This window comes from Buteo buteo, chromosome 25, assembly GCF_964188355.1.
Source record: "Buteo buteo chromosome 25, bButBut1.hap1.1, whole genome shotgun sequence".
Lineage (NCBI taxonomy): Eukaryota > Metazoa > Chordata > Aves > Accipitriformes > Accipitridae > Buteo > Buteo buteo.
Genome location: NC_134195.1, coordinates 11349559 through 11370189, shown reverse-complemented (window position 1 = coordinate 11370189; position 20631 = coordinate 11349559). Strand labels below are relative to the sequence as shown.

General features: G+C 37.7%; 1 protein-coding gene across 1 annotated transcript in view; it reads left to right on the top strand.

Moving 5' to 3' along the window:
• Positions 1-20631, top strand: part of OCA2 (OCA2 melanosomal transmembrane protein) — a 213418-nt gene that overhangs the window by 77014 nt on the left and 115773 nt on the right. The window contains exons 11-15 of the mRNA XM_075057243.1: positions 8091-8162; positions 9043-9108; positions 10188-10244; positions 11268-11392; positions 14996-15134. Of these exons, the coding sequence (XP_074913344.1) occupies positions 8091-8162; positions 9043-9108; positions 10188-10244; positions 11268-11392; positions 14996-15134 (459 nt within the window). The remainder of the gene's footprint in view (positions 1-8090; positions 8163-9042; positions 9109-10187; positions 10245-11267; positions 11393-14995; positions 15135-20631) is intronic.

The following is a 20631-nucleotide window of genomic DNA, read 5'->3' as shown; positions in this document are numbered from 1 at the left end:
CTGAGGGGCCTTCAAACTATCAGATGTTGCTGGATATTCCCCTTCTGATGTTTTCTGGAGGTGTATAAAAATAATTTTCTTACGTCAGAGCCATCCCAACAGGTAGAGGCTGTTAAACATCCACCTGTGGCTGTAATGATATAGATATGGCAGACTCCTCTTTTCTTGTATGAGTGCAATAGAAATATTTACTAGGTATGTTGCTATACCTTTTTATGTCTAGCAATATTCTAAAGTAGGAGGTTATTTCAAAACCAGACTTAGAAGTCAAGCTGTCATTTCAACCCTTAATCACATAAGAATAAACCCTCTTCTGGATCCTCTGGCCAACACCTGTACAAATGCTGTTTCCCTCCTTCCTTCCTGGCTCTACAAACTTTTCTCCAGCTTTACTTTCCCCCAAGTATTCAACGCATGAAAATGTAAGGGTTTCAATAGTCTTGTTCATCTCATACAGCATGGATATGTTTATTCTTGCATCATTGGAGGGCTACTTTGAACCAGTTAATTCAATGTTCCATATTAGCATGAAGCTTCAGCCCATCCAGTTTTCTCTACAAACAGCAAGCAGTGATATCGCTGAGGAAGAAAGCTCATAGATTGCAAATTGTGCACATTGTTAATTCAAATCCTTTGATAGAGCTATGGAGTAACAAATACCTTTGCAGAATCTAGAATTGGCTTATAGATTTTCTATATAGAAGCGGGGAATGAATGAATCAGATAATTTATTCACAGAAAATAATTTGATCTCCCTAAGTCTCAATCTCTCTCTCTCTTCTATGCATTGTGCTTTACATATAGAAAGAATTTATGTCAGCTGGTGAAACTTAATGTAGTTACTTAATCATAGAATTTCAGGGCTATTCATAGACAAAACTCCCAAGATATCCCTACCTTGTATTTCTTAGCCTGTTCAGTCTACATACCATAGGAATAAAAGTGAACTAGCACAGGCGTTAAATTGTCTTGGATACCATATGGTACTACTTTTAATCACCTTCTATTTAAGATAATCATCTTGTGTAGTGCCATCTTATATTTTGAAACATTGCATTGGCAAGTGGCAAATTGCTGCCTTCTATGTCTTTCCCTAAGGCAGGGTTGTTTATACCATGACTTTCTCCACTGACACTGTACCAGAACAAGTAATTTGGCACACTATCATAGTGAAAATGGGTATTATAGCAGAATGTCATAGATGGGTGCTTTCTTACCTTGAGGTTTTTTAGATGTTCTTTAGGAGTTACGCAGTTTGCTATAGAAACTAACATTTCTATTTAAAAAATCCAAGTCTTTTAGGGTTGAGAATTTGGCTGTTAAAAGAGCTTATTGAATGAATATGGAATGTTATTTTCACAGAGTTACGGGGATCAGCCATTTATTGTGTAAATAATAAGAATGCATGTTAATACTAAAATATGCAGCTAACATTTCCAAGTCCACAGACCTCTCCAGTCTGTGCTCTTAACTGATCTTGGCCATATATTTCATGCACATGAATAATCATTGAATTCTTGTAAAAATGAGTAAGGTGTTGGTCCAGTGGTTTGGTTTTTTTTTTTTTTTTTTTTTTTTTTTTTTTCCAAGCAAGGCATACTTATGTGCAGTGATGTGGTTTTGACATATTTTGATTTACAAAAATGAGATTAATAGTAAGATTTTCTAAAAAATTTAATTTAGTGTAAAGTCTTATTTTATGATTCATATGTCTACCTGTATAGAATACAGATAGATAGTGCCCTATTCTGCAGACGAAGATATAAATAGCTGTTCTTGCTGTCACTGATTTTTGTGATGCTTGTAGTGACTTTGGGATCCTTGATGTGCACCATTTTTCAGCAGCTGTACCCTACATGCTTGCTTTAGTCCATCCCTGAATACTGCATCAGTATAAGTCATACTTTCTAAACTATGTCAAGCAGCTCCCTTTTGCTTCATTAAAATCCCTACAGAATTTACTTGCTACTGCCTAACTAAGTAATTCTAAGGCAATTAATTTTCCGTTATCATTCGTTTTGCAGTAGCTGTTGAGACACATCCCCTGTAAGGGGTTCCCATGTGCTGGGAAGAGTGCCCCGCGGCTGAAGAAGCTGCAGAACTGCTTCTGCAGAGCTTGTGTAGGGAGCAAATCGAGGGGAGGAGGGGGAGGAGGTAAAGTATTAACTGCCATCACCAGCTGAAGGGGAGGTATGTTGCTATACCTTCACTAACTGGTACTGGTTAGATGGTCTTTTTAATATAGGCGAGCATGAAGAAAATCAAGTAAATATGTCTGGCTCCACTGACCTTCCTTTTCTGCTGCTCTGATCTTACCTATACCTGACTATCTCCTGTATGTCTAGTCTATTGGTTTATATTCTCTCCAAATTGAGCAATTTGCCAGAAATAAAGCAAATTTTCATGAATTGAGAATTTGATGCCGTTCAGCTTTGAAATGGATCTACTGCAGGGCAGAGTTTGAAGTATTGCAAGGCTTTATTTCACCCTTGTTGTTTTCTAACATAAACCCACATTTTCAGTTATGTTGCTTGACAGTTAGGAAAAATTACTTAAGTTAGTTAGCTAAATCACCATTGTTTTTATGCAAATTTCAGTTTTGTTTTCAGCTTCTGATGCCAGTTTCAGGCTTTGGTGTTAATTTTCCAAACCATAAGTGAATCAAATACGTGTAACATGAAAGGCTGAAGTTTCATCTGCATTCTACTAAAACAGCTGGAATAGCCGAAGGCAAAGGACACCACCAAAATTTATAAATTATAAAAAAAAGTGACAGCAAATGGTAAGATAATCTCCATCAAGGGATCTGACTGAAGAACATGTTTCCAGAGGCAGTCAGGCTAATGCTGTCTTGATTATCTTTAGGAAAAACAAACTCTTTGTCTTTGAAAGCAACCTCTTCCACTGCTGAGGATATCTTCTTTTAACCCAATAAACCCTTATTAAAACATAAAAAGGAATAGATACAAAACATAAAGTCAGAAAAAAAAAGCTATGCTAGAACAAATTTTACTCCCCTTCTCCCCCTCCTTGTCCCCTGAGAATAAAGAATTGAACTAGAGACTGTATAAAGTCTAAGAGGGATTTGGTTGTTGATTTTATAGGGAAGGACTCAGCTACTCTGGAGGTAGGTGGAAAATGCATAAAACCCATGGGTATATGCTTGGGAATAACCTCCTCCTGTTGAAATGCAGCAATGCTGCCACTCTATCAAATGAAAATTAATTTCTCAGTAAAATAAGTAGTTTAATGCAACAGGCTTCACTGGAGAAAAAATGGATAAGAAATGAATTGAGGCTGCATTTGCAGCTTTACATTAAAGTCACTGACAGTCATCTTTCAACTGCCATTTATCACTTATAAAGAAGGACTTGTGGAAATAAAACGCTTGGTATGATGTATCATTTATCAAGTATCTTCAGAAGCACATTTTGGAAATATGCATGCCCTGGATTTCAGCTGGGAAATGTATGCTCTGAAATAGCACACAGGTCACCATTCAATTGGCTTCTAAATAATTTCCTTTTACCTCCTGGAGCACTGTACAAGATAAAGTGGCTGGAATTTTGAATCATTTTTATAAAGATGCTGTTGCAGTCTACCAAAAGATTTGATGAACTCTGTGCAAACATTCCAAAGTACTTTGAGATAAAGAAATTTAAATCTGGAGAAGGTCTAGGTTGTCTAAATCCAGTTTGCATTATAGCTCTGGAAATGTATATTTTTAATTAATATCAAGCACAAAGACTTGTGGCATAAATGATTTGGGTTGCTTGCATTTCTTACCTTAAAATTAACTCCTGAATTAAGAGTATGAAAACTATCATACAGAACCAGCATTCAGCATATTGTGTTTACCACACAGCAGGCAATAAGACAACAAATTTTCTACAGATAATTCGGAAACGAAATCACTATAGAAGTTTTTCCTGATCTTTGCCCATTCTGAACTGACCCTATAGCATGACCCTATGATGTTGCTATGACCACACCTACAATGTTGATGTTATTTTTAAAAGCCTCCATTGTTGCAGTTTGGGGTGCTTTCATTACTTATATAAAATTCTGTAAATAACCATTCCCTTTTTTGAAATCTCTTCAGCTCTCAGCCTAGTGATATCCTGTATCGTTGAGGTCTAAGACTGAGTCGTGCATTGTAAAGAGTGAAATTTGGGCTGCATTGTTTTCAGTAGCAGTTTGTATTGAGATAACTGTCCCTTTGTAAAAGGGAAGCACCATCCTTTGCTGTTTCATTAAGTCAGGACTGCTGGGCATTCTTCAGACAAAAATAAAGATGATGTTGATGGTGAATATGCCGCTTCTACAAAGAGATTGTAAGGTTTTTAGTTGGGAGGTGGGGAGCTCTAGCATGCAAACTGATAGACTAAAATCTTTGTATCTATCTTCCTCGCCTCTTCCACCTTTTTTGTCTTAATGGCTGTTGCTTGTTTTTTTAAAGAAACCTTTCCAGGAAATAAGGCAAGAAACTTTTATAATAAGTGCATTTTACAGTGTGCTAAAACTGACTGAATCATTAAAAAGTGGGGATCCAGTTGTGGGATGAAAGAAAATAAGAGTGGGAAAAAAATAAGAGGTTACTTTGACATGTGGCTTTGACAGAATGAGAAGGGCCAGAGAGGATGGGAGCATGTGAAGAGGTATTTATGTGCAAGAGAGTGGGAAGAGAAATGCAAATAAAAGGCAAGTTGGAGAGAGAATGAAAGATGAGACAGAAGAAGAGCCGTTATGAGATGTGCAGGATGGAAAGAATTTTAGTGATGGTTTTTGTCAAAGGAATGAGTACTGTGCAGCTGAAAGTGGTCCAGGGAAGAGTTTATCAGTGCTGGGAGATGGATTTTGAAAAAGAGAGATGAAATAGAGAGGAAAATGTAGGTACCATAATAAGATCCACAAGAGGTATTGACTACTTCAGTGTCTTTGATGAGGACAACAACAACATTATGCTGAGTCTTGTACCTGAATTCAGTCGCCCTTGCTATTGCAGTAACTTTTGGCCCACCATTTCCTTCTGCTTCTGTTCCTTGCTTGTAAAACTAAAACTCTACCTAGTCAGGCTGATGCAGCCAACCCTTATTTGTGATCTTATAGGCAATTCATGTTTGAAAGAGAAACTCGTAATGAATCAGGGTTCTTTCAGTATAACTGTCTTTGCTTACTAGAGAATGCACAAATGTATGCGCTTTCTCAAGCACGAGAAGGATCAGATGAATACAGATAATTTCTCACTTAATCTTCCGAAGTGTCTTTAGATTCAGAAGTCTACCAAATCTCTCAGCTTTCCTAGGGGTAAATCTCTGTGTTAATTTATTTCTGAGCTCTTTTAATTCTGTACCTGAGCTTTTGTTTATGGATACACTCTGAGATTCATCCTGCAATGATACTCATCATCCTGCCAGGCTTCAAAAGGGTTTGGATCCATACTATTTTCCAGAAGAATAATAATGGAATTTTACCTAATATAGTGCCCTCCAAATATGTATTAGGTGGAACTGTGGTTCAAAGAGTGTCACAGTTTATAACCTGCATCTCTTAATTTCTCCATTTGTAAGCTTTTGAAAATGCCTATACAAATGTATTATTAGTTTGGGGTTTGCTTTATGTGAAAAGAAAATTAAAGCAAAATCCATTCTTTCCTAAGCCTCCCCAAATCTCAACTTTTGAATATTTACATGTCTCAGAGTTTACATAAGTGTGCTTTCTAGGCTTTATGTTACTGTATAACTTTCACTTGATAGTCTGCTGAAATGAAGAGTTGTACATTTGACAAGTTTTTGGTAATAGAGCTTAGCACCTGAATAGTTTTTTTTTATTCTTCAGGATATACTTTTGTATATCCTTCTTGAAAAATCACCAGGAGGAAGGAACTGACAGATGACTCCATTTGTACAACATTTTTTCCCATCTTTCTGCAGAAACTAAAGCAAATTTCACCCATAGGTGACAGCAAACTCTTGGAAACTGAAAACGCAGTCAACCCAATGTATGCAATTAAGTATACAATGGTGACAGCAAAAATGCTTATGTGGAAATATTTTAAAAAATCTAAACCCAAACCAATCTCAGAAAACCCATGATATCTTTCTGAGAACTGCAAAAGAGCTATCTAGCGTGGGTGGTGCTTAGATGAGGAGAAAGCCTCCAGTCTGAGGACAGCTGAGGATTCTCCAGTAGCTTACCCTTGAACTTACTTTGCCCTGGTAAGAAGCTGATCTCCTTCCCTGACACACAAGTCTGCTTTGTGTCTTCTCTTGGAGAGAACTGTAAGGTCTAATTGCTGGACCCCGTTGTCAGCCACAAGAACTATTGAACATTATTGAATGCTTCCCACCTTTACAGAATTGGAAGGGCCATACATGTGCGTTCATATAAATGCTCTGAAACTGGAAATCAAAGATGAAACACTGACTTATAACATGCATTTCTGTGGGAGCTGGTGGGAGCGTTAATCTGTGTTATGTACTTTTAGGTTATTAGGACGTGAAACCTTGGTCTGATCTGCTTTATCACTATGATAGGTTATTCTCCAGTGCATTTTGAAGAAAAACACAGGAGAATGAGACAAATTTTTCTTCTGATGCCTAAATTGGTCATTTATATATTTATTTTTCTAGTAATTTGGTAAATTGCTTAGTTATTTACCATTGCTGTAATTTATGCAGGAGGGCCTTGAGATATCTACATCCTATTGTTTCTTATCAGCAAAATACTTCTTATGAAATTAGCAGCAAATGAAATATTTCTAGACTGCCTTGTTTTTTTCTCAGGAATATCTCTGATTTGTGTCTGAATAATATTTAAACACATTAATAATAAATGCTGTTAAATTTCATCTTTTGTAGTGTGATTTTCATTATTTACTTTCTCACTTTAACAGAGTTATTTTACACAATCTGTGATCTTCCAGTTGTGGATTAAATAACTGCAAATGAGCACTTGGAGAAAAAAGCACATTTTCAGGGCATGCTTGCTTTTATACCTTCTCCTTGAGAATTTTAAATGCAATTTATTCATTAGATACATAGATGTGGACAAATGTCCCCATACTGTAGTAATTGCTGCAGTATTAAATGAATGTGTTGTGGTCAGGGGTTTGGATGCTATTTTCAGATGCATTGCTTGTATGCTAGAGAAACATTAGAGATGGAGGAGAAGCACTGTTCGAGGCTGGGTTAGTCTGTACACTGGTCAAAGCAGCTTTTGAGGAATGGAGGAGACTGCAGCAAAGGTGTCCAGCAGATTTTAGCTGAAGTATATTGCTTTCTTGAAGCCAAAACACTTTGTAGAGAAAATGCTGATGTAAAAAAAAACCCAAAAAACCAAACACTCTATGAAGGAAGAAAACTCTGTGTGTGTGAGACAGAAAACTGGTGTACAGGCTTGACAGACCTGTCTGTGCCCCAGACTACAAACTGGATGCAGAAACTCAAAGTCTAGTATATCTGTGTATGAGTAGGATGCACCTGCCCTAGGCCTGAGCTATTTGCTTGGGAATTGCTTTGTAGACATTGGAGATGAACAAGCACCTATAAAGAATGAGGCGGATCACCTCCTGGGAACGTGTCTTCTTCCCATGGGCCATGGGAAGCCAACAGGACTAGGCTTTTTGATTCTTAAGTAAAGGAAGATGAATTGCTTTCCATCTTGGGTCACCTGTTGACAAATACAAGAAACTGGTACTGAATTCCCTTCTCTGCCTTGAGATCAGAGCTAAGACTTCCTAGCAGGGTTTTGTGCAGGTGTGGTTTTTTTTTTTTTTTTTTTTTTTTTTTTTTTTGTTTGTTTGTTTTTTTTGTTTGTTTTTTTTGTTTGTTTGTTTGTTTGTTGTTTTTTTTTGGTTGGTTGGTTTGTTTGGTTTTTTTAAATTACATCCTATAGTGAGGCAAAGTAATCAGCCATTCTCTGGTCAGGTCTTTTTGAAGGGGGGGTGGGTGGAATAAGGAACAAAACCCCTCAAAAAAACAAGAAAAGAATCAGCTACAGGAATTTTTATCCTCTCCCCCCCCGCCTCCTTTTTAATAATAAGGAGATGTTTAGAGGAGTCTCTGGTCAGTTCTTACCCTTTGTTGCAGATTGTTCACAGGACCCTCGCAGCGATGCTGGGCTCTCTGGCAGCTTTAGCCGCCTTAGCTACTGTTGGGGAGGTAAGTTATCAAACTGTAAGTGCTCACTTTGTTTCTGGGTATGATATCATAAATTTCCTTGTTTGCCCTGTTGTGACTGGGCACATAACAGAGCAGTGTTTTTTAGGAGAGAGAGATGGTAGGGCAGACAGCGGGGTGGGGAAGCATCTTGGGGAAAACAAGTCAGCCTAAGGTATAGGCAAGAAGAGTAGAAAAGAGTCAGTTGTTGCTATTTTGTTCTGATTTGCAGGAAGCTAAGTACAACCGTTTTTAGCTTAATTTCGAGTTACTTTAACACTGTTATTTTCAGTAATGTTAGGTTACTAAGCAAACCTAAATGGAAATACATTGCCTTATACTACCCTAAATAATTACATCTCATGCTTACATCTTCCAACCCTTTTATTTCCCCCCTGCTTACTCTTAGTTGATATTTAGTGAAACCTCTGACTGATTTTTCTCTGTTTTTTCTCATAACTGGTCACCACATCATTGCCATGTTCCCTTAAATTCCCTTCAGTTTTTTCACAGGTGAAGCAGTCTGCTTTTGTTCTCTTACCAAAAAGGAAACTGGACTGTACCATATAATTTGGTTATCTTTTATTTCTATAATGCTACATAAGGAACAACTAGATAAACCAATAGTCTAATGTAGGCTTTTGATAGTGACCCACATAGGATGGCAGCAGTACTTTGAATTAGTAATAACAATAATAATAGTAATAATAATAGCAATAATGGTAATAATAGAGACCTTTTTGTGTACCTTATAGGAACACTTAGTAATTTCCATCATAGGTTATTTAAATGGTTCATCAATTGAGTGGAGTTTATATTTCATAGCTAATCACAAGTTAGGTGTTTCATGGCATTCACTGGTAATTGTATTTTCTGATTGCAGAGGCCAAGTATGGTCAAAGTGGTGGAGTGGATTGATTATGAGACACTGGCGCTGCTCTTTGGAATGGTAACTAAAATGTATCTTTTGCTCTAAATGTGCTAAAATAATCACATTCAATATAGAGATGTTTCCCTTTTAAAGATTTTTTTAAATTGTACTTCACTGAGACATGTTATGATGAAAATTTGGGTCTTAAAGGATTTATTGAAAAGGAGGATGATCACACCCCTGAAGGAGCCTTTTGAAAGTGTTGAACCTTTTCTATTTTTTTTTTTAAATCTGTAAAATTGTGTTGATAACATACTAAAACCATCCTTGAGGTCTGTAAATGGAAAGACCTGTTTAAGTGCGAGGTATTATCATTCTCATTTATCTTGTTAATTTTGTTTACTCAAAATCTTCCTCAAACACACTCTGCTGGAAAAGTGGTTTTCTTTGCCTTAGTCAGTGCTGTTTGGAGCAAAAGAAAAGCAAACCAGAAATGGAGGAGAAATATCTGATTAGATCATAATCATATATTACTTTAACCACTTTGCACAGAGCTTTTTATGGTAAAGAGAGTTGTCCAAGAGCTATTAAACTCTAACACAAAATATAAAATACACAGAGACAAAATTACAATTATCTGCTGCCATTCTGAGCTTTTATTTCTTGACACTGCTCCCTGCTTCCTCCCTTCCCCACAGAAAAAGAAAACAACAACAACAAAAAATCTGTTGGGAGCAAAGATGGAAGCACAGGAAACCTCCCAGAAATGTGGAAAAATGCAAGAAATTCTTGGAGCCGCTATCTTCTGCACTCTGTAGAGCAGAAAGCAAACACACTTATTGGCTTTTCTTGATTAATGACATAAAGGAGATACATTAAGTACTTAATGTATGGTGTCCACTTAGTCACTACAAACTAAATTCAACCAGACTAGTATGACATTTGCAGACTGTTAATGCTGAGAACGAAATTTCACCATATGATGCATTAACAGGAGATATCTGGCAGCTGTAGTGGATATCCCGGTATGTAGATGACCAGATTTTCAGAGCTGTGTCAGATAAGAAGGACTTTTGTCAGAATCACAAACTACATTGTTTTGGTTTTGTGTAAATAATTCAGTTGCAAGCTATTCTCTTTTTATTCATTTTTGGTAGATGGTTTTGGTGGCCATATTTTCAGAGACTGGATTCTTTGACTACTGTGCAGTAAAGGTAGGCTTGTTTTGGCACTCTTAATTATTACTGGATTAATCAAGTTAGTATTTAATCAGATCTATTGCACCAAGCACTATCTTTGAAGGACCTTTCCTAGGGCAGTGTATACTTATCATGTTAGAAATGACAATGGTCAACTTGTAATTTTGAAAAATCTCTTAGGGATGAAAGGAAGCCCTTAAGGCAATGCTGTTTCTACAGGAGAAAGGCAAAGGTCCCCAGTAGGGTACACAAGCATATGGACAAAATAAAGCTGAGTTATTCCCCTGACTTCCCCAAGACTGCTGTTCTGCTGTAACAGAAATCTGTATTTATGCCTGGCAGGGGGAGAGAGGAAATATGGGAACCATCATTAGCTTTACAATCACACATGAAAAACGGCCACAGACCTTTGTACAGTAGCAGAACCAAAGATTACACGAAAAGGGCAATTCTGATGGATTGGTTGTAAAGCAAGTATTGCCTGTGGTGAGGGACTCCTTCACATGCTGCAAAGCTTAATTTTCCTGAGAAGGGTGGAAAGAAAGAAAACAAAAGTGACAAGAACTGCTCTGAGCACAGAACCCCTAAAGAAAACATGGGTGGACACAACCCCTGCCTACATAGCTGCCCAGACTACGTAGCGCCAGCAGCGCTGCTCTGACGATGGGGAAGGTGTCCCAGTGTGTGGAAGGGGTGGGAGCTCTGAACCACATTAGTCCACCCAGACATGCAGCCAGAAGATGGGGGCTCAGCCCTGCTCCTGACACAGACCCCTTTCATGCCCAGCAGCGGAGCATTGTGTCTCTTCACACCTCTTTCTTCCTCTGCATGGTAGAAATGTTTGCCCACTTGCAGGAAATGTTTTCTTGCTTAGTTAATTAATATTGGAGAAGGTGCTATTAGAGGTCATGGAGTAGTAAATGCTCTGAGCTCACTGTTGCCTCATCTTTGGTGAAATTGTTTAATCTAACATTTTTGAAAACTAAGCTGGAGTGATCTAGTCCCTTAATTTTGTTTCTATTTGTTTGGTTTTATTAGGCTTATCAACTCTCTAGAGGCAAGGTGTGGGCCATGATTACGCTGCTGTGCCTCATTGCTGCAATTCTTTCTGCATTTTTGGACAATGTTACCACTATGATGCTCTTTACTCCAGTAACCATAAGGTACTTTATTGTTATGGTTTTGGACCTGGTCTTTTATAGCCGGCAATCAGTAGTAGACATGTGTGCAAAATGCTTGTTTGGACTTCTTTTTAATCATCAAAATGGAAATAAAAACTTCAAATACTCCTATTGTAGTAGGGTAAAGAGCTAATGTTTTCAAAGGGATCGGTCGCCTTTTCCCTTTGTGTTAATAGTGAGCACATATCTGAAGCCTGTTACACTGCCTTGGCAGCTAACTATTCTGGTTTGTCTCCATATCTGAACTGCAATAGCATATTGCACCAAATGCTCCCTAGTAGATGAAATTTTTTTCCTGTAAGCAGGGAGAATTTTTTAATTAAAGCTGCCTTGTCCTTTACTGGCTAATATCTATATACAATTTTAGATAGTAATTTATGTTTTAGTGAAGTTGTTATCCCTTCTAATACTAGTGACAAAAAAATTTAAAAAATCTCCAGATTTCAACTAAAATCTTTGTTTTAGAATATGAGACTGAATTTTCATCCTACTGGTGATCATGACATTTGTACAGCCAGTGGTTAATTCCACAATTTGAGATTAGATATTTGGAACATTTAATAGAGAACAGTGAATTTAATTATTTCAGATTTCTGTAAATTAATAACACATCATTTGCAACTGCATTTAATCAATGTGTGATTATAAGTTAGTGTTTAACTTGAATTTAACCTGTGTCTGGCCAGGCATATCTGGTTAATCCAGTTCAGTTTTGGAAAGAACTAGTGGGTTTTTAAAATGATCCTGAGTGATGTAATGCTTGCAGTCATTATCACATTAAAGTATACAAAATTCTATTAAGATATGCTCCCACTTTAAAATGTGGTGTAAAGCAGTAAAAAGCAATTTTGCAAGTGGAATTTATTCTAGATTGGGAAACAGCTGGTAATTAAAGCTCCATTTGTCTTCTGTCTGATTACATTTTAAGGAGATCACTTTGCCTTACTCCAATCAATAATTTCACCTCTAGCAGTAAGCAACACTGGAACTATTAAACATCAAGTTTTCTTTAGCTGTGTTGCAAAATGTTTTGAATTAACTATAATTGGGAATGGATGGAAATCCAGCCATCAATGCATCATGAACTACTGTTCACAGGCAGAGGTACTGTAGCATTTATTCCATTTTCAAAGAATCACAGAGTAGCCCAGGTTGGAACAGACCTCGAAAGACCATCTAGTCCAACTTTCACGGGAAAGGGAGCCTAGATGAGATTATCTAGCACCCTGTTCATTCATGTCTTGAAAACCTCCAGCCATGGGGACTCTACCATGTCGCTGGGGAGGTTGTTCCAGTGGCTAATTGCTCTCACCATAAAAAATTCTTTTCTTATGTTGAGATGAAATCTGCCCCAGTGCAACTTGTACTTGTTGCCGCTTGTTTTCTCCAGGTGGGTCCTTGTGAAGAGAGAGCCTCTGCCTTTGTAGCTGCCCTTTAACTACCCAAGTTTTATACTAAATGTATACTGAGTACTTTAGTTTTATACTAAATGAGTTTATAATGCTGAAGAAGGGGGAACTCAGTATGTGGGAAACATTTGTATTTGAATCACTATCAAAGCTAAAATAAAATTTTATCTTGCCTAGTAAAACCAAATAATTGCCTATTTCTAAAAGCTTCATGCTGGGGGTCATTTTTTTTTTTAATCTTACTGCCATTGTCTTCAGCCCTTGTCTACAGCTTCACTATGTTGCACTGCACTGTCATTGCCATGGAGATAAAGCTTGCAGAAAATCCTGCAGAATCTATGAATATAGGGATTTAGATTTCCATTAATAAGGCGTAAAACATGATACATGTTTCACTCTGAAATTTGTAGCAAGCTGATAAAAAAATTAATAACTACCCCTTTTTAGCTATAATTTATTTTCAAGATATGTTGCTATTGGGAGCTGGAAAAGGCTAATGGTTGTTCACATGGAGAATTATATAACCAGGGTTAAGTAAACTGAAGAAGTTTGATCCTACCGTGTAGCTAACACATTCTGATGGTTTTATACTTTGGGCTTGGCCTTTCTTGGCTTATCTCAGAGGTTCTCTCTTCTTGCTAACACTAGGCCCATCAAAAAGAAAGAATCACTAAAGAAAAGTTAAGGTGTTATTTTGAAACATTTGGAAATCAAGGAGTGATGAAGTTAAAATTACAACTGTGGTCTTGTACCACAATTGATACAATTGGGCCAGTTGTACTACAAAGTATCCTTTAACAGCATAATTTTATGCTGTTGGGGAAATAGTGTATTTTTGCACAGTTATTTTGTTCTGAAATTTTTATGTGCTGACACATGTCATGTGACTGTGTTTTTACTGAGTTTTAAATTGACACTCTTGGTGATAGCATGAATGTATCAAGTTAAGCTTTTGTGCAATACACTCTTTTCTCCTTGAAATACAGGTTTTAATAATACAGTCTGAGAATGAACAGTAAAGCTCAACTCTTCCTTCAGGGAAACGTGTGACAGCACTACAGCAAAAGCAATCTTGAGGAAGCATTCCTGCTGCCCACTCTTCCCCCCATCCCGTATTAGGTAGAGGGGGTGATAATTTAAGTGTGGCCTCCATCTTTACATACCGGAGCAACATTTTGATAAGCCATGAGCAGGAAAGCAGTCGTTCCTTATTCCAAAGCGCTTAGGTGTGACCTTAACTTTCAGCCTGTAATACCACAGCCCAAGTATAAAGTCAAACGTGTACTTCGGAAATGAGCGGATTGTGTGGATCTGTGCGTAAAGGTAATTTGTGAGAGTTGAAGTAATCTGTGTGAAGATTACTGTGTATAAATGGGCTCTGAGTTGAAATGGATCATGAGGTTACTGAGTCAATCCCGGTATTTGCCAGAGAGCTTTAAGATGCTTCTTATTAAAGAAGCATTTTACTTTTTCTTATTAAAGAAGCAACTTACTAAAGAAACATCAAATATTTTTGAACTGCTAAAAACATTTTGAGACTTTTTTAATAATGAGGAATGTGTGTTTTCTACTCTTATTGCATTACAAATAGAAATACTCACGATCAAACTTTAGAGAAGAGGAAAAATAGGAAAGAATAAACTGGATAAACCTAGGCTGAAAGCTGAGGTCTCTAATAGATGATTCATGGCTAGTAGGTTGTCTGCACAATCCTCTACCACTGCTCCCCACAAGAAAGTTAATAACTGGTGCTGAGTGCAAGGGCTGTGGTTGCCCAGAATAGTTTTCCATAGGTCAGTGTAGCCTGGGGACCGTGGTTTAAAAAGTTGAATGATGCTGAAAATTTGAAATCTATTTTCTGTGCAGTCCAATTCTTGTAATAGTTCATTACTTTTAATGAAAAGGTTTTTAAAAATGCATCAATTTTGTAACTATTAATTATTGTATTATAAATGTAAAAACATCTATCATTTTTGCATTTATATTGCTATAATTACTATGGCACATATAATGTAGCATAATTAAAACTTTAACAATATACACACACAAAAATATTATCTTTAAAGTCTTGCAATTTTTCAGTGAAATGGCTGTATTTTGTAAATTTAATAAATTTAAGATTTAAGGTAATTTAGTCATAGGGTAAGAGGTTAATTTCATTTTCTTTATACTGCAGGCTCTGTGAAGTACTTAATCTTGATCCTAGGCATGTCCTGATTGCAGAAGTAATCTTCACAAATATTGGGGGGGCTGCCACAGCTGTTGGGGATCCTCCAAATGTGATTATTGTTTCAAAGCAGGAGCTGAGAAATAAGGTATGTACTGCAAGCTGTTTGGCTACTAAAATTAAGCACTGATGTTGACTTATGCAGTGTTGAACTTTCTCTTCCCCCAGACAGTCATATATAAACAGAACATAATCCACTTTTTCCACTACCTTGTTTCTCTCTTAGTAGGACGATCAGACAGAACAGAGTGATCTTTTGAGGACAAAATTGAGATGAAGAATAGACTTTTTGATACAGACTGAGAATACTGGTTTCCTTTTTTTTTTTTTTGTGGTGGTGACGAGGATTTCCTTGTCAATGGCAAAGTGAAGAAGGAAGCAAAACAATGGAGGACTGTAAAGAGACAGCAGCAAGTTGGAAAAAAAGAAAAATGTGAAAATGAAGATGAAAATCCAAACTTTTTTTTTCAGAATAGGCTTTCTTTCAAAAGTTAAATATATCGAGACAATTCGATGCCTCTTCAGAAATTTCAAATCAGAAATACTTGTCCATATGCAAAACCCCATAACGTGAGAGGCTGCGTTGCCCCTGTAGACCCACGTCATACACGACTCCGCTGCAGGCAGAGACTTTGTCCTTCACCCGCAGCCCAAGGGGACGTGGGGAGTGAGAGGAGGGCTCCCCACATGCAGCACGGCCCGCAGCTGGCTCCCACCTCCTGCCAACAGCATGGTCTCCCCAGGGTGCAATGACGGATTTTAACTTCCAACACTTGGCTCTTCTAACGTTTCATTTTGCTGGGTGACTGGTCCCAAAGGGAAGGCTATGGTGGCTGGTGCTGGGTGGGACTGCAGGTCTCCAGACACCTGCCAGCAGGACCGTCCCGGTCCCACCACCTCCTCCCACCCATGTGGCCCTCTCTGTCCCGTGGACAGGCAGAGCCACTGCTGGCAGGTGTTCACCTCCAGCTTCTGCAGGGAGCTGGTGTTTGCATGAGTTTTCCATGCTTTCAGCTATCCCTGCTATCCCTGAACAGCGGGGCATCAAGTCCCGCTTCTGCCTCTGACGCTGTGCTCCCAGTATCCCTTGGTGCGTCACCCATCTCTGGTGCGCTGGGGGCAGCAGGGAGACAGTCTGCGCAGGACGCAAGGGGCAGCCCCTCCTGGGATGGGGCAGCTCTGCTCTCCTTCTGCCTCTGCACCACCGCCACCACCAAGCAGCATGATGGCAGGGGCAGTAATATAATGGGCATGTCTGTAGGGACACCAGGCACGTGTTTTTTTGTTTTGGCCAGGCATCATAAACCCCCCAAATAAATAAATTTAAAGGAATTCAAAGTAGTGTATGGGCTAGTGTGAAAATACCTGTGCAAGTGGGATGAGGGAACTGTAGTATAAAATTCTAGGGTTTTCTGCTTTGTTTTGTTTTGTTTTTTATTTGGAGTCAATTATGTTTCTATTGCTGTACCAAAAAAGGATGTCTCCTAATTAACTGAATACACTCTAATTAATTAAGTACAGCACCAGGTTGAAAAATGTCTTTGAAAGTTCGTAGTATTTAATAAACTGAATGTTTACCTTCAAAATATTTGAAATGTGCTGCAATGAGTTTGTTTGGATGATGACTTTGGAGACTCTGTAATATTCCTGGCTGAGGATTTGATAGCTAAATTTTACATTTTTAAATATGAAATCTGTGCAACTATTTAAACATTCTTTTCTAAAAGAGAATAATTAGCGCCTGTAATGGAGGTCATTTTCCTAAATACTCAGAAACTCATAGTCTCTGTAGAACCTTTAGAAGTGGATGTAAACATGGGAAGCAATTAAACAATCACACTGAAAAGAAACAATTTTACATTTCTCTTGAATGAGATATTGACAATTTTAGGAGGACTCAGATGTATAAATACCCTAGCAAATGTGACATAGCAAATTTTGTGTTTGAAACAGGTACAAAAACTTTCCAAATGTTTTCACTCTGGATTGTTTTCAGATCTTTTGTTGCATCACAGAAATCAGGATGTAATGAAATAGATCAGATTCAACACAGGACCATGGGACTTGTACTGCTTCTTTCCTATATTCTCAACAGTTATATCTATGTATATGAATAAAAGAGGGTCAAAGACCTATCCTTGGCTCTGAGGCTGAGTGGCATGGACTGGCTTATGTCCTCACTGCTTAGGGCTCACCCCCTCTAAAGGAGATTTGCCTGGGAGAGCGCTGGCAGGAGTAACTGGATAAAGCTGGGAGTGAGGGCAGGGAGGGCTCGGGACCATCTGGCCTCTTACAGTCTGTGCTGTTGAACTCATAGCTCAATTCCTAATTTAGTCCACCTGCTCCACCATGCTCTCTTTTGTTCAGAGGAAGAAACATAGACTTAGTCTTGTTTCTGAAACTACGTCTAGCAAATGCTGCTGTGAGGAAGGGTTATATGATCAACCACAAATCTGCCTCTAAAATGCATGGGGTGTCTGCTATATTTGTACCAAGTAAAATTTATTCTCTCTCTCTCTTTTATAATTTTTTTTTTTTAAGTGTTTCAGAGGTAAAAGTTCTTGAATGCAATAATAGCATTTTGGAAACAGCGCTTCATGCAATACTTTTTATAGTATCTATTATGTCTTCTACAGAAAATACCTTTTTTTTTTAAACCTCTTTTTAGCATTATGGTCATGTTTTTGCCATTCTAGGAAGTTTTTCTCCTTGATAGTGTAATTGAAATTCCCTTTTTCATCCTTTTGCACTTCCTCTTCAGCATTATTTTTTCATCCTAAGTACAGGAGTACTTGGACAACTGCCCCTGTAGGAGGCTGAATAGTGTATTGCACTATGTAGATGATTGGTTTTTCTATTTTATTAGCTGCAATCAAGAGGAGAATTTTACCACTCTTCCTGAACTTTTACTGCTGTACATCAACCTCTAAAAGCAGCCTAATAAGATATTATGCAAGTTTACACTTTCTTAGGAAACCTTGGTTTTTAAATCAATACAAAATGAAGTGCAGCTTTGTTACTTTGGGTGCTGTTATTGGGTTACAGCGTTAGAAATGCTTTGCTCTTTGTTTACTGTAGTGCTGGTGAGATTTTTCTCCCTAGGTTCTGGGGAAAACTCATGACATATTAAGAATATTTTATTTAAAATATGTTTGAGTAAACAAACTTTTTGTTACAGTTTACTCATTAAAAGTCTGTTCATTTGTCTTGAGATGCAAATAGATGCCAAAAGGATTATTTTCTTTGTAGCAGTGGTTAATTTATAATACTGACATTTTCCCTAACATCATGCCTGGAATCAGTGGAACATTTGCACAATAGGAGAGGAAGATTTGTTGTATTCTTGCTTGTTCTTAGTTGGAGTTAGAAGAAGTTTCACAAAATAGCATTTATGTTGTGATTTTAGGGAAGGAAAATAAGAGCTTTCATTAAGAGCAAACAGAAAACTCATTCAGTGAATAAAAAACTTCTTTTAATACCTCCAGAGTACTGCTGCTGACTGGCCATTGTTAGCAAAATTATATTTTTATCCTGAGGAGATATGTGCTTCAGACTTTGGGAACTCCATTTTTATATGCTCAATAGGGCATGAAGCGGTTCAAAATGGTCATTGCTTTCAGAAAGGTTGAACATTAAGTCCTATATATTTGGGAACTTCACAAGTATCTACAGTCACACCTTTGAAACCAGAAGTTAGTTGCTTGTGTTCTAAGCTTAGGCTGTGATTACAAGTTCTTTGGAGAACGGATGGTGAATAAGTCTCCAGAACAAAATGGTGGTGTGAACACAGTGTGCACTAGTGCATCTGGCTTTAATCTGCCTAAAAGAGGAAATGATAAGAGCAAAGGCAGTTTTAGCATGTGTTAGCCACTGGATTATATCCTCTTATTTACTGTCTTTGTTAGCATGTGATAAAGCCTGTTCTGTTAATCTGATGTTTGCAGAGGATTTGGGAGTTTTGGCATTCCACTCATAGTTATTCCCGTCATTTGACAGGAATTCCCTAGAAAATGGATAGCCATGAGGTTCTCCTGTTCTGCCTTTCAGAGACTTTCAGTCTTCATGCTGAAATTTAGCATGATGTGACATTAGATGATTAGATTGTGGTACCAAAAATTTATGAATAAAAGTAGATAATTTTGAAAAATGGAAGAGAGAAAATCCTATATATGAATCTATAAAGGTATTTCAAGTACTGGCAGATTGTGAAATGGATTCCTGTAGTTCACTGGGCTATTTTTGTTGAGTTTGCTTGATGCAAGCTTGTTAAAACTTTTAATCAATTTGTAGAACTCCTACCCTTTCTGTTGATGTTTCATTGATTCCTTTTCTCAAGAAAAAATGAAAACCGAGGTAAGGTATATGAAATAAAATTTATGTGTTTATAGCTGATTTCAGAATTTTTCCATCTCTGCATGTAGTAATCATTAGAGTATAGTGCAAGAAAAAAAGGAGGTTCATCAGTGTCTCAGATAAGCATTATCTTCATGTGACTGTGTTAGACCATCAGTGATTTCTGGCTCAGCAACGTCATGAACAGTTCCCCCTGAGACAACGTAGATCTCAGTCACTCAGCTAGAAGGGATGTTTAAACCAGGGATGTTTAAACCAGTGTAGAAATAATAAATTACTCTTCCTCATTTTATTAGTCTTAAAATATTAAGTAAAGGGCATTCTGGCTAGAAGTACAATATTTGCTGCTCCCTGAATTGCTGCACCTAGCTATAATTTTTGTATTCTCCTTGCTCTAAAATGGCAGATTTCTTCTGGAAAGGTCTGAATTACTAGAAGTTAATTTCACACCTCCAAAAGCAATAATAATAATAAAAAAAAAATCAGGATGGTAGAAAGCTAGGTTTTTAGGAAAACAGTATGATAATTCCTCCTAATATGAAATTGATATATTTGACTTTGCATTTAAAATTATAAACCAAGGAAAGATGCCCACTCTGTTTCAGCTCTGAATCTGTAGGCAGTGGAACCTTTAGGCTGTTGTCTTACTAAAACAAAATCTTTAGATTTTCTGTCAACTGGGAAACAGGAGAAATTTAACACAATCAGCATAGCCTCAAGTAAGGGACATTTGAAGCATGTATTGTATTTATCTGATGGATTGAAATCTCCTGCAAGAAAAGTATTTCTTGCCTATTGTGCATGTCAAATCTATTTCAGTGTATTGTGCAGGAAAAAGAAAATCTTTATGAAAATGACATTTTGTTGTATGCAGCAGACGTGTGGAGCACTTTAATGTGTTTTTACGATGCTGAATCCTGGCCCCAGCAGTACAGGGGACTCAGGAGGTATAAAATGTGTTATCCACAGCCACAAAGGGTGTGAATGTAGGCTCTGTGGAGATGTTGTGTGCCCTTTCTGGGGTGTAGGAAAGGGAGCAGGAGCAACCGATGTTGTGTCACTATCTTGGTATTCTCTGCTGCATCATTTGTATCTGTGGTACAATGTAAATCCTTTAGGCTCTTAAAGTTCTCCAGAGGCTGCCAGTTGACTACTAGCTACCTGACCATGTCTGGGAGGAAATCTGCCTTCTCCTTGCCTGAAAGCATATTCTGTCTGCTGCAGAGAGGCTG